General features: G+C 38.5%; 1 protein-coding gene across 1 annotated transcript; it reads left to right on the top strand.

The window, feature by feature from the left end:
• The first annotated feature begins 260 nt into the window (after positions 1–260).
• Positions 261–6,955, top strand: LOC132229630 (leukocyte surface antigen CD47-like). The gene is made up of 6 exons (XM_059686180.1): positions 261–270; positions 1,839–1,946; positions 2,949–3,041; positions 4,031–4,129; positions 5,718–5,810; positions 6,933–6,955. Exons 1-6 carry the CDS (start codon positions 261–263, stop codon positions 6,953–6,955), a joined length of 426 nt encoding a protein of 141 aa, XP_059542163.1.
• Positions 6,956–14,678: the final 7,723 nt, after the last annotated feature.

A 14,678-nucleotide genomic window follows, 5' to 3' on the forward strand; every position in this document is an offset into this window, starting at 1 on the left:
TCGGGGAACGTTGGAGTCCTCTGTCACTGAAGCAAGCAAGCCTCATGGTAGCTTCAAGCTGCCTGGCTGCTGGCTGCCATCTTGGCTGGCAGTTAATTTGCATATCGCCCTGATTACCCAATTGGAAGGGTAGCGGAGATACGGCTAATTACCATGTTTCTCGTTTATTAGATAGGATAGGATATAATGAGCCAGAGGCCTTCACATCTGAAACAACCTAACAGACGACCGAACAGGCTGAGTGGGGGAACAAGGCCGGCATGGGTGTTAGTGAGGGATGACCAAATGACTGAGCAGCAGGCTGTGTGGGGCGACCTGGCTGGTAGGGGGCAGTGAGGGGTGACCAAACGACTAAAGAGCAGGCTGCATGGGACAGTGAGGCCAGCAGGGGGGACAGTGAGGGGTGACCAGGCCAGCAGCGGGAGCAGTTTGGGGCAAGCAGGCTGGCAGGGGGAAGAGTTAGGGGTGACCAGGCTGTCAGAGGGGGGCTGTTGGAGGAGACCAGGTTGGCAAGGGTTGGCAGGGACTATGCTGCTGGTGGTGGCAGTTAGGGGCAATCAGGCCAGTGGGGAGGGGAAGTTGGGGGCAACCAGGCCAGAAGGGAGGCCAGTTAGAGGTGATCAGATGGGCAGGCAGAGATGGTTAGGGGTGATCAGGCTGGCAGGGGGGCCAGTTAGGGTGATTAGGCAGGCAAGCAGGTGAACAGTTAGGAGCCAGCAGTCCTGGATTGTGACAGAGATAACCGGCTGTCAGACATTCCCCGAGGGGTCCCGGATTGGACAGGGTGCAGGCTGGGCTAAGGGGGAACCGCCCCCCCCCCCCGCCCCCTGCACAAATTTTGTGCTCAGGCCTCTAGTCAATATATATAAAAGCCTAAGTGACCAAAGGACTGAAAGACCAATCGACCATTCGAGATGATATGCACTGATGACCAGGGAGCAGATGCTCAATACAGGAGCTGCCCCGGGTGTACTCCCACAGGCAACCTCTCAAGGCTAGCCAATCTTCCGCAGTCTGTCCCACTGGCTGGCCAGCCAGATCAGCCCTAATAGGGCTGGCTGGCCAACCTCCCATGGTCGCTCCCCCTGGCCACCAGCCACGATTGGCCCTGATCACCACGCAGGCCGAGGGACCCCACCTGTGCACGAATTCATGCACAAGGCCTCTAATATATATATATATTAGTTGAACAATCTAAGCATTCTCTTCCTTCAGGATATCAAGAGGGTGTGATTAGTCCAATTTTATTCTAGTTTTTCAAAATAAAATATATAGATTTCCAGATGTTTATCATTTTATGTAAGGTGGAACAAAGTTCTCTTTTTCTCAGTATTACCAATTGTCCAGTTATTTCCCATCAGCATTATCTATATCAGTTGTAAGGCTGAGGCAGTTTTACTCTTCAGGGGACATTTCACAATTGATACAACTGGGGCTGTTACTGGCATGCAGTTTGGAGGGAGGCAGGGATGCTACTAAACCTTCTAAATGTGCAGAGCAGCCCCCTTCCACCATAAAGATTTATCTGGCCCTAATGTTAATAATGCCCCAATTGAGAAAGTATGATGTATATGACTTCATCTTTAAATTGTAAGGTAATAAAAGCATCACCTGTAAATTCAGCATCCATATTTATACGGCCGTGACACTATTTAGTCATTGACGGACTTATGAAAAAGATTTGAGGTGGCTGCACATGATACAACTGAGTTATTCCTCAAAGGTTGTTCAATTATAGGAAGTTATCAGTTTGTGTCTGCACTTTTAAGTTACAGAAATGGCTTCACTTCTTGAGATTGAGTTCATGGAATTCTTTCTGTATTTTTTTTTCTTTTAAGCACTTAAATATAATTCCAGTATTACGAAGGAGAAAATCATCATTTTATCTGTGGCTGGACTAGTTCTCAGTATATTAGTCCTTGTTGGAGCCGTTTTCTTCATCCCAGGTAAGAGGTGCAGTTACTATGAGGGAAGTCATGGTTGATAAGGTTGAGAACATTGTGGGGGGTAGAACTCTAGGGGAGAATCCATTCCTTGCTTCTTCCGTTTTCTGGTGTTTGCAGGCACCTGCAACTCCTTGGCTTGTGGCAGCGTAACTCTAATTCCACTCTTAAAACTCCTGTGCATCTCTCTTCCAAAGACACTTACCATTGAATTTAGGCCCCACCTCGTTAATCTAGGATAAATTCCTTCTTTTAAGAACCTAAACTAATTCATATAATGTAATGGTCCACTTTGGCTCTATAAATTAACGTTCACAGCTTCTGGGAATTAGGAGGTAGGCTTATGTTTGGAGCCACCATTTAACCGACTGCAAAGGCAAACTTCATCAGGCCAGACATGGAAGTGGGAATGAACACGGGAAACAGATCAATCTGAAACTGCATTTGCCTTTGGAGGATGGGAATGGGATTGGGGAATAAGGGTATGCAGCACATGGAAAGAACAGCAGGGATAGGCTGGGACTCAAAGTGTAGATGTAGAAAGCCTACGTTTTATTAACAAAATACAATATGGGTGTAATGTTTAGGACCAGAAATTTGGCAGTTCTCTTTGCAGCTGAAGTTAGTGAGGGTGTGGGGAGGAAAGGATGAATTAAGAAGACAGCTACAAAGAATAGCTATTTTGACTTTAGGACAGATTGAATATAGCACATGAAGAAATTGGTAAGAGACTCCAAGGTAGTTAAGAAGGAGAAAAAGCCAATTGAAGGTTTTGACTTGTTGAGACTTAGATGTTGACATTTAGATGTCTTCAGTTTGGTCTTAAATAAAAAAATTGTCACATATTTTGTGTGAGGTTTTAGGGAAAGCATTTATTTTTAAAGATTTGCAGTTTATAAGAGTAGTATTGAGATGAATACATTCAATAAATTAAGTACTTTAATTTCCCACAGAGTAGAAAGTATGTAGGAAAATATTTTAAACATTAATTTTATTTATCAACAGGTGAATATTCAACAAAGAGGACCAGTGGACTTGGTTTAATTGTAGCTTCTACAGTAATACTAATATTACTTCAGATCTCTATGTTTATGATAGGTAAGTATTTTTTGTTTAAGCATGATTATGTCCTTTTTCATTTAAAAAGCATCATTTTTTATTAAAATAATTCTTGCATTTTTTATAATACAATACAAGTTTATTTGTCTTTCTAACTATTCTTAGTAAAAATTTCCACCCATAAGGATTAATTTTTATGTTATATTAGGTTTTAACATAGTTATTTTATAAAAAATGACTTTCAGAGATATATTTAATGCCAGCCAATGGATTTTTTAAAATTATACTAATTTCTTAACAATCATTTTCATATTCTTATTTCAGTTTTTGAAATTATGAGTAGATATTAAACATTCTCATTATATTCTGTTGCAAAAACTCTCTTTAAAAAACTAGTTATACAAAATAGGGTTGTAAATCATAAAGAGTTATTGCAAATATTAACATTGAGTTTTAAAAGTTATACATTATGATTATCCAACCAACAATTGGTAACATTTTTCACTCTATTTTTGGGTTAAATCACTAAATATTTTTATTATTAAATAATCTATTTTTTCCATTAGCACATTTAACTCTTGGTATGAGAGCCTATCTCTGGGTTGCTATACATTAAGATGGTATTAATTTGTTCTAAAGCCACAATTAGGGGTTATGATGTCTACAATGGCAAGCTTGCACAGTGGTTCTCTACCAGAGTGATTTTGTGTGCACGTGGCGAGGCCCTGCTAATAGCCACTCCTATGGTAAAATACCCACGTGTGGTAAAAGCAGCATTGTTCTAAGATTTGGGGTAAAAACTGCCAATGCAGCTCAGCTCCCTGCAGAAGTGAAAGGCTGCTGAGAGTGTGAATGTGGAGCTGAAGCCTGGAGTGGAGAGAGATGACTTAGGTCACTGGGAAAGCAGCCACCACCTGACAGAGTCAGTCTTCGGTCCTAGGATACTGACCTTGACTGTACGAAATACAAATGGAAGTGATTGCTTCTTAAACATGTGCAGCATGCTTTTTTTTCTTTTTTCCTTGAAGCTCCAGCTAAAAGGAAGCTCCCCATCAGCATCATCTTATTGTTCGTTCAGGTGCTGGGCCTTTTGATCTCTGTGGTCGGACTAAGCCTCTGTGTCTCAGGTGAGGGTCACAATCTATTCTAGACCCAATTTCTCTTCCTACCAGTAATTTCTCTTAGAACTCTTTTTCTCTTTCCTTTTCTTTGTCTTTCTTATTCTGTTTTAAATGGATTTTATGGGTTATAGGACTTTAGGTTCACAGCAAAATGGAGTGGAAAATACAGAATCCCCCTCTACCCCATCTACTCACAGCCTCCTCCTCTATCAACATCTCCCACCAAGTATTACATTTGTTGCAGTCTGTTGAACCAACGTTGGCACAACATTATCACCCAAAGTCCATCGTTTATCTAAGGGTTCAGTCTTGGTGTTGTATGGTCTATGATTTTGATAAATGTATAATGACATGGACCATAATCATAGAATATCATATAGAAAAGTTTACCTGCCCCCCAAACCCTCTGTGCTCTGCCCATTCATCCTCCCTATTCTGAAACCCTGGCAACCACCGATCATTTCACTGCCTCAATCATTTTGCATTTTCCAAAGTGTCTTATACTTGAAATCATACAGTATCTAGCTTTTTCAAATTGGCTACTTTCCCTTAGTAGTGTGCATTTAAGCTTCCTCCATATCTTTGGGTGGCTTGATAACTTATTTACTTTTTAGCACTGAATAATATTCAGTTGTGTGAATGGACGATAGTTTGTTTATCCATTCACCTATTGAAGGATATTTTGGTTGCTTTCTGCACAGGGAAAGGTATTGGTTTGTTATCAAATTTCAGATCTAGACACACAATATAGAAGTGTATGTTTTTGTATGGACATACTTTTTCAACTTCATTTGGGCAAACACTAAGGAGTGCAATTGCTAGATTGTATGTTAAGAATATATCAATTTTGTAACAAATTACCAAACTGTCTTCCAAAGTGGCTGCACCATTTTGCATTCCCACCAGCAATGAATGAACACTTCTGTTGCTCTACATTCATGCCAGGTTTTAGTGTTGTGAGCTTTTCATTTTTTCACTCATTTTTCCTCTACTGAGGTCAGTGCTTTCCACATTGGCCGATTGTTTAGTGGCCAAACTGCCACGCCTGTATTCATGGATGAGCTTTTAAAAGAACCATTTGGGTGGAGGTTTAGGCTTCATAGACTGTTTCTCTTTAGTCTAGACTTGATAAGGTACATGATATGCAAGCAACGGCTCTTCTTTCCGTACAGGGAAAGGAATTTGGAATCATTGCACTGAGTTAATAATGGGTATACAAATGTAGGTAATTTTTGTTTCTTTTTAAAAAAATATATTTTTATTGATTCCAGAGAGAAAGGGAGATGGGGAGAAAGATAAAAAAAAAAAATGATGAGGAACAATCGCTGATTGGCTGCCTCTCGCATGCCCCCAACTTGGGATCAAGCCTACAAACCAGGCTTTGCCCTGATCAGGAATTGAACTATGACTTCTTGGTTCATAAGTTGATGCTCAACTACTGAGCTACAAAGGCCGGGAAGTAATTTTTGTTTCTTGAAAATGAGAAAAATAATTACTCTTCCTAAAACTTAATGTTATTTCTGTTATTGATTCTTTTAAGAAGTTCAGTTATTTCATGTGAATTTCTAAGATAAAATTTTATTTGTTTTTGCAGAGTGCATCCCAGTGCATGGTTCTCTTCTGATTTCAGGTTTGGGTATTACAACCTTAGGGGCATTACTTGGATTAGTTTATATGATATTTGTTGGTAAGTCAACTTTGTTTTTGTTAGTCTATGCCAGGAATTCCAAGTCTATAATAATAAAAGGGTAATATGCTAATTATACCAGACAGCCAACGACCTTCCAGACATCATTGGGATGTCTTTTGGGACGAAGCTGTGGTGATGGGGAGCGAGGCAGAGGTGGTTAGGGGTGATCAGGCAGGCAGGTGAGTTGTTAGGGGCGATCAGGCAGGCAGACAGAGGGGTTAGGGGTGATTAGGCAGGTAGCTGAGCAGTCAGGGGCAATCAGGCAGGCATAATGGTTAGGGGCAGTTAGGCAGGCAGGCGAGTGGTTGGGGCAATCAGACAGGCAGGTGAGCAGTTAGGGGCGATCAGACAAGCAGGTGAACAGTTGCAGGTGATCAGGCAGGCAAGAAGAATGGTTAGGAGCAATCTGGCAGGCAGGCAAGTGGTTACGGGTAATCAGACTGGCAGGCGAGCAGTTGAGGGCAATCAGGCAGGCAGGCAGAGTGGTTGGGGCAATCAGACAGGCAGGCAGAGGGGTTAGGGGCAATCAGACAGGTAGAGTGGTTAGGGGTGATCAGGCAGGCAGGTGAGTGGCTAGGCATGATCAGACAGGCAAGCAGAGGGGTTAGGGGCAATCAGGCAGGTGAGCGGTTGGAAACCAGTGGTCCCGGATTGCGAGAGGGATGTTCAACTGCCGGTTTAGGCCCAATCCCACAAGGATCTCTGTGGGATCGGGCCTAAACCGACAGTCAGACATCCCTCAAGGGGTGCCAGATTATGAGAGGGTTCAGGCTGGGCTAAGGGACTGCCCTCCCCCCACACATGAATTTTGTGTACCAGGCCTCTTGTATATTATAATTTGGAAAGGCTTTTGGTTGGTTCTTATAGCTTAGGATCAAGGAAATGTATTGGTAACTAATGAAAAAGGTAGAAATCATGAGCTATTGAAAAGTTTAGATTATAGCCTAGTTTAAAAGAAAATGGCTGTATGTTTTCAAATGCATAAACCTTTTAATGCTATGGAAAAGAACAACTGGTTGAGGATTGATTTTAATACATAGAAAAGGGTTTTTAATTGGCTATTGTTTGTGTGATGGCGCTCTTTCACAGAGACCTACTTCTCACTTGCTCTTCTTGCAGACTGGACTGGTTATAGGCCTTGACGCCCAGAAGTGGACAGGAATTGAAATTCAAAATCTGTCATTTTTTGCTAATTAAGAGCAGTGTCCTCTGATAATTGACTTATTTTTTCTTAAAAGCATTACACTACAATAAAAACATTGTTTTAAAATTTAGGCTTTTGTTATTTTTAAAATCAATTATTACTAAGTGTGGAGTCAACTTGTTTCTAAACTTTGTACTTAATCTGCCAAGTATCAGTTGACAGGCTTTTGTATGTTATTTAAAATTATATATATATATATATATATATATATATATATATATATATATATATATATATATATATATAGAGAGAGAGAGAGAGAGAGAGAGAGAGAGAGAGAGAGAGAGAGAGATTTCAGAGAGGAAGGGAGACAGAGAGATAGAGATATCAATGATGAACGAGAATCACTGTTAGGCTTCCTCCGGGATGCCCCCCACTGAGGGTTGAGCCTGCAACCTGGGCGTGTGCCCTGACCAGGAATCAAACTGTGACCTCTGGTTCATAGGTTGAAGCTCAACCATTGAGCCACAGCAGCCAGACTGTTTAAGTTATTTTTAATAGATATATAGATATAGGTGCTTTGAATACTGAGTGCCTAAATATGTTCCCTACAATCAGATTTTTATTAGTCTCCCTTAAACAACCTTTTTTAAATTTATGAAGTAAAGCAAGCTCTTAAACATTTATCAAAATAATCCAAGTTACAAATTAATGAAATAAAACATCAGTTTTTCTGCATTGCTTTAGGCAAACTTTGTGTTTCTAAAAATTCATACAAGCCTTGAATTGTTCAATTCTAATACTTTTTGAATTGGATAAATTCAAATAATCAAATAATTTTCCATATGACTTGCACAGTACATTCAAAGAAATTTTATCTTTATTTTTGAACTTTAGCTTTTGCTGACTGATCATGTAGTTCAATTCTGTTATGTATTCTTTGTCTCCCTTTAATTAATGCTTATTAAATAAATAGAGGCCAGGTGCACAAATTCATGCACCTGTGTGGTCCCTAGGCCTGGCCTTTGAGATCGGGCCAAAACCAGCTCTCCAACATCCCCCGAGGGGTCCTGGAGATCCCTCTATTCCAACTTTGCTGAAAGTTTTTATAAAAAATGGGTGTTACACCCACCAAGCATGGTTTGGTGTTTGAGTGTCAAACTATGAACTAAGAGGTCATGTTTCAATTCCAAGTCATTGCACATGCCTAGGTTTCACACTTCCTCTCCCACTTTGAAATAAATTAAAAATATATATTAAAAAATGGGTGTTTGATTTTGTCTAATGCTTTTTCTACATATTTTCATATGGTCATGTGATTTTTGTCTGAATGTAATGTATCACATTAGTGGTTTGTGAATATTATACCAGCCTTGCATCTCCAGAATAAATCTCACTTGGTCATGGTGTATGATTTTTTAACTATATTGCTGGATCCCATTCGCTAATATTTTGTTGAGGATTTTAGCATCTATGTTCATCAGGGATATTGGCCTGTAATTCTCTTTTTTTGTACTGTCTTTATCTGGTTTTGGAATTAGGGTAATGCTAGCTTCATAAAAAGAAGTTGGAAGTGTTCCTGGATTTTTTGGAATAGTTTGAGGAGGGTAGGTGTAAGTTCTTTGAATGTTTGGTAAAACTACACTGTGAAGCCATCCAGACCAAGACTTTTGTTTGTTGGAAGTTTTTTTTATTACTGCTTCTATTTTCTCAGTTAGTATTGGCCTATTCAGGTTTTCTGATTCTTCCTGATTCAGTTTCGGGAAATTTATTTTTCTAGGGATTTGTCCATTTCATCCACATTGTACAACTTGTTGACATATAGTTGAGTATTTTCTTACAATCCTTTTTATTTCTGTGGTGTCAGTTGTTCCTTCCTGTGCTTTTGTTTCTGATTTTATTTATTTGGGTCCACTCTCTTTGTTTTTTAATAAGTCTGGTTAATGGATCATCAATCTTGTATATTTTTTTAAGGAACCAGCTCTTGGTTTCACTGATCATTTGAATTGTTTTTTTTAGCCTCTATGTCATTTATTTCTGTTCTAATCTTTATTATTTCTTTCCATTTTCTTATTCTGGATTTGTCTGGTGTTCTCTAATTCCTTAAGTTGTAATGTTAGATAACTTATTAAAAATTTTTCTTGTTTTTTGAGGTAGGCCTGTAGTGCTATGAACTTTCCTCTCAATACTACTTTTGCTGTATCCCAGAGATTTGGGGTTGTTTTGAGTTCATTTTCATTTGTTCTTAGAAATTTTTTTTATTTCTTTCTTGATTTCATTGGTAACCCATTCATCCTATGTAATAAAGAGCTGATATGCTAATTAGACTGAATGACCTTCTGGAACAACCAGTGGGTGGGGGGCGGGGCCGCAAGGCAGCCGGGACCATGATGGCCAAGGCAACCATGGCCTCAAAGGCCTACACTTGCATGAATTTTGTGCATGGAGCCTCTAGATTTTTAATAACATTCCATTTAGCCTCCATGTGTTATAATGTTTTTAAATGTTTTTACTGTAATTGACTTTTAATTTCATTCCATTGTGATCAGAGAAGATGCTTGATATGATTTCAATCTTCTTAAACTTGTAGAGACTTGTTTTGTATCTTAATATATGGTATAACTTTGAGAATGAACCCTGAGCACTTAAGAAGAATGTATATTCTGCCACTTGGGAGAAATATTTTATAAATGTCAATTAAATCCATGTGATCAGTGTATCATTTAGAGTCACTGTTCTCGTGTTAATTTTTTGTCTGAAAGATCTATTTAGTCAAGTTAGCTGGGTGTTAAAGTCCCCTACTCTGCTTTTATTACTGTCAATCTCTTCCTTAAAGTACTCCAGAAGTTTGTTTTTATATTTTTAGGTGCTCCTATATTGGGTGGATATATGCTTACCAGGGTTATAGCCTCTTACTGGATCTATCCCTTTAGCATTAGGTAGCAACCTTTACTGTGTCTTTTTATGGCCTTGATTTTGATGTCTATTTTGTCAGACATGAGTCTTACTATCCCAGCTTTTTCTCATTTCTATTTGCATGAAAATTTTTTTCCATGCCTGCACTCTCATCCTGTGTGAGTCTTTTGTTCTGATGTGGGTCTCTTGTAGACGGCATATAATTGGATCATGTTTTTGTATCCATTCAGCTACCCTATATCTTTTGATTGGAGCATTTGATTCATTTTTATTTAAGGTTATTATTGATAGGTACCTATTTATTGCCATTGTAATTCCTTATGTCTATGTGTCTCTCTTTCTACTTCTTCTCATTAGATCATTCCCTTTATCATTTCTTTCAGTGCTGGTTTTATGGTGATAAACTCCTTTCACCTTTTTTTGTTGGAAAAGCCCTTTATTTCACCATCTATTTTTAATCATAGCCTTGCTGGATATATTAATCTTTATTTCAAATCCTTGCTTTTCATGACCTTAGATACTTGATGGCATTCACTTTTGTCCTATAGAGTTTCTGATGAAATCAACTGACAGCCTAATGCAGGGGTGGGCAAACTTTTTGACTTGAGGGCCACAATGGGTTCTTAAACTGGACCGGAGGGCCAGAACAAAAGCATGGATGGAGTGTTTGTGTGAACTAATATAAATTCAAAGTAAACATCATTACATAAAAGGGTACGGTCTTTTTTTTTTTTTAGTTTTATTCATTTCAAACGGGCCGGATCTGGCCCGCGGGCCGTAGTTTGCCCACGGCTGGCTTAATGGGAGCTCCTTTATAGGTAATAAATTGCTTTTCTCTTGCTGCCTTTTAGTTTGTCTCTTTGTCTTTAATTTTTGACCATTTAATTATGATGTGTCTGGGCATGGGCCTGTTTGGGGTTTTTTTGCTTAATATGATCTGTGCTTCTTGAACTTTTGTGACTTTTTTCTTTACCAGATTTGAGTAATTTTCTGTCATTATTGCTTTAAACACATCCTCTAGCTTTTTCTCACTTTCTTCACTTTCTGGTACTCCTCTGATGTGAATATTATTAAGCTGTCCTGTTCTTTAATTGTCTTTTTTTTTTTCTTTTTGGTTCTCTGATTGAGCGATTTTTTTCCATCTTGTCTTCTAATTCACTGATCTGATCCTCAGATTTCCCTAATATGCAGTGTATTCCTTCCACTGTATTATTTATTAGTGCCATCTCATTCTTGATTCTGCCTCTGCCTGTAGTGTGATTGATAATCAGTCTTGATTTGCCTCAGGCTATTGACCACAAAATGGGATGAGAGGTTTTCCAACAAGTCAATTGCTCCCCTGGATGGTAAAGGTCTGCTCCAGAAAGATGTTCACTGGAGTGTGAGGGAATGACTCATCACAGGAAACTGGTTGCTGTCTTCCAAACTCTAACCCCAGAACCCACAATCCTGAATTCTCTTCATACAGCTCTAGTCCATTCTGCCCTCCCTCTGCCAGATCCCAAGGTGAGTGGCTGCACATGAAAATTTGTGCATTAGCCCTTCAAGGGGGTTCCTGCATTTCCAGCCATCTCTCACTGGCAGACAGAAACCTTGCTGCTTCTCACAGCCAGATGTTATGTGGGCACTTTTCTCAGTTCTGGTGCTCTGGGCTGAAGGTCCCAGCTTGGGGTTTAGATTCCAGGATACTCAATGGGAACCCCCCACATCTGAGATATGCCTCCAGAACTTCAGCTGTTGGGAGCCCAGCCCATCCTTTCACACATATGCACTTCCTACCAGTCTCTAAGTGGTCTCCACTTCCCATTCTTAGTTATCAGTGTTCTCTCCAGCTAGACTTCAATTGATTATTCAAGATGTTTTTTCTGTATTTTAGTTGAAATTCTAGTTTGGTCCTTGGAGAGTGTCAGTGTAGCTTCCACTTACACCACCACCATTTTGGAAACCATCTCTGAATACTTTATTTTAAAATTTAACACTGTATAGGCTTAATTTCTTTCATTTATTAAATTCATTTTATTATTTTTTAATTTTAGCAGGTTCTAAGCAGAATACTATACATCCTCAAACAGTAAGTTAAAAATTCTTAAATGAATTGAGTCTGATAACTTGATGTTTTCAACTGAGGAATTGTAACTGAGATATTAAAACCTTTTGCTGTCTGTTTAGTGTAAAATTAAATTAAAAGAACTTAGAAGTCATTTTATAACCTTTGCATAATTGAATATAATTCTATTTTTAGAACCTATGGTCATTAAGTAGCAATGAGATAGAATAAATGGTTCCTTGTGATATTGCAGACTTCTCATATCCAGTATTGGAAAGTTTATGTGTAAGAATAGTGGTCATTGTCTCTGCTGAAGGAAAGCTGATTCTAATATATTGCCTCACCTGTTGTATTTATTTGATGTGCATGTACAGAACAGTATTTCAGGCTTAAAATTAGGAATAAATTTATATTAAAATGATGTTATTTAAAATAATAATCTATAAAATAAATGTAAATATTGGATAAAGTATCTGTTCTGAATTATGATTCATTTCCCTCATTTTATAAGCATTTTTCTTCCTCCAAACTGTACTGTTGTTTTCACTATCTCTTGGATATCTTATTAAGCTATTTGAGAAAATTCCAAGAAAAGGAGTAAATTTAGGAGCTAAACTGAGAGAAATAAATTATGGGGCGTAAAAGAACACCATTATAAAGAGAGATTCGTCATGGTGACAGACACAAAAGCTACTTTTTTGCAAATAACATTGGAAAGGACTATATTGTACTCATCTTCCCATAAAGGATTTAATGGCAGCTGTACCTGGAATGCCACAGGTGAGACTCCTGTGTGGCAGGAAGTGGGGATTGCATATGCTGCTAATTCTGATGAGCCTCAACAGACATGCCTGAAAGGCAAGGGGGAGTAGGAGTGCTCTACCATGGGTGTTTATTCTAAGACTGGTGCCATAGCTACACTGTCACAAACACACAGCAGCTTTTCTTGTGCCTCTGTCAGAGCTTATCCAGCCATTAAATCCTAACACATTTTCTTTGCATGACTTACAAATGATTGTTTTCCTCTCATTTCTTGTTAGCTGTATTATTTATTATGTTGCTATTCATTTTGGACTTTAATATTTTATTCAAGATGTTAGGTTTTCTTTAACTGATAGGGACTAGATGGGGTAGCAAATTCTGCACAGAAAAAGAATGTTGAGAATAAGACACTTCTTAAACTATTAGTGAGACTTGGAAAGCTTTCCTTTTTAACCTTTATTGCTTTGGTTTTAGACTACAGGATTCACCATTTACTATATAGCTTATATGTTAGCATATATAAATTTTAGTATGAAGGGCATGAAATAGAGTCTACTTTTATATAAATACTAGGGGCTCGGTGCACGAATTCATGCACCTTGAAAGGAACTGTGGGCTGTGAGGCTGTGGTAGGCACAGGAGCAAGACTTGTATATATTTCTTGATCCATTACCAGATCATAATTTGAACTGGTCCCCAAAGCAGTTAGAATGTTTTGTCTATGCCTTGGGGAAAATCTAGTGTTTTGTGTCTTTTTTTTCTACCTTCACCTCTCTTTTTATTTTTAATATTAATCAAGAAATAAAAGTTTTTTGTTTTAATGTTCTCACCTCTGAGAAAAATACACTGCTCTTTATCTCCCAAGTAATTGCATGCATTAGCAAGTGATATTGGGCTAGGGGACTACTGCTTTCTTATATTGGCCAAGATGAAGTCTATAGCGCCCCCAGTATAGAAGAACCTCAATTAATTACAATTTATGATTTATAAATTTTAGGAAGATATAGTTTCTCACCATAGAGTGAGACCAAAACATTTCACTTTCTTTCTCCCTAAATCTAGATCTATATTCTCAACTGACTCTTTCCTTTGTGGGGGGCTGTGGGTATGATCCACAGAAAGGCATTGTAATCAAATGTCTTAAAATTAATTTGTATTGACAGCTGTGGAATAATTGGCATGATATTACTACCTAGTTGTTTATTTAGAAATGATTTTTAATTGTGGAACCTTACTAATAGTTTGCTTGGCTTGTTACTAATTCTTGGTATTTAAAGAATTGAAAGGAATGATGAATGATGGTAAGTATAAAAACCACATACAATTATAGATTCGTTAAAATACGGACATTGAAAGGAAATAAAATTGCTTCTATGAAATACGGCATTTTAAATAAAAGGGACACTGTCAAAGCATAAAGGTTTATATGTGTTCATTTATAAAATTTAAATCTACTCTGTTAAAATTGCACCAGTAGTCATATAAAAGCTGTAGGGTGTCACTCATCAGATCTCTGGTCGTACTGTTCACAGCAAAGAGAAGCTACTGCTTTTTACAAACAACTTTCAAATGCAGTGACAGTTACTGTGAAATGGTTTTTATATGACACATAGATAATCTGGCACAAATCTTTATAATCTTGACAGAGTTCCTTTTGTTGGTGATTTTTTTGCACTTAAGCCATGGGGGCATAATATCTCTGCTTTTCCACAAAGGAACTTGATTCTAACCTTCAGGGAAAGGACTTAGAAAGAGGGAGAGAGAATCTGGCTGGTGTGGCTCAGTGGTTGAGCTTCGAACCAGGAACCAAGAGGTCACTGGTTCAATTCCTGGTCAGGACACAGACCTGTTGTGGGCCTGATCTCTAGTGAGGAGCATGTAGGAGGCAGACAATTGAGGATGTTTTTCATTCATCGAAGTTTCTCTCTCTCTGTACTCCCTGCCTCTCTCTCTGGGGATCATCAACAACAACAACAAATTATTTAAAAACAAAACA

Source organism: Myotis daubentonii, chromosome 3 (genome assembly GCF_963259705.1).
Source record: "Myotis daubentonii chromosome 3, mMyoDau2.1, whole genome shotgun sequence".
Taxonomy (NCBI): Eukaryota; Metazoa; Chordata; class Mammalia; order Chiroptera; family Vespertilionidae; genus Myotis; species Myotis daubentonii.

Bases quoted from the DNA above. Each gene is read 5' to 3' on its own strand.
- LOC132229630 (XM_059686180.1), top strand. The intron at 1,947-2,948 runs GTAAGAGGTGCA...ATTTATCAACAG, and splicing joins AGCCGTTTTCTTCATCCCAG to GTGAATATTCAACAAAGAGG. The intron at 3,042-4,030 runs GTAAGTATTTTT...TTTTCCTTGAAG, and splicing joins GATCTCTATGTTTATGATAG to CTCCAGCTAAAAGGAAGCTC.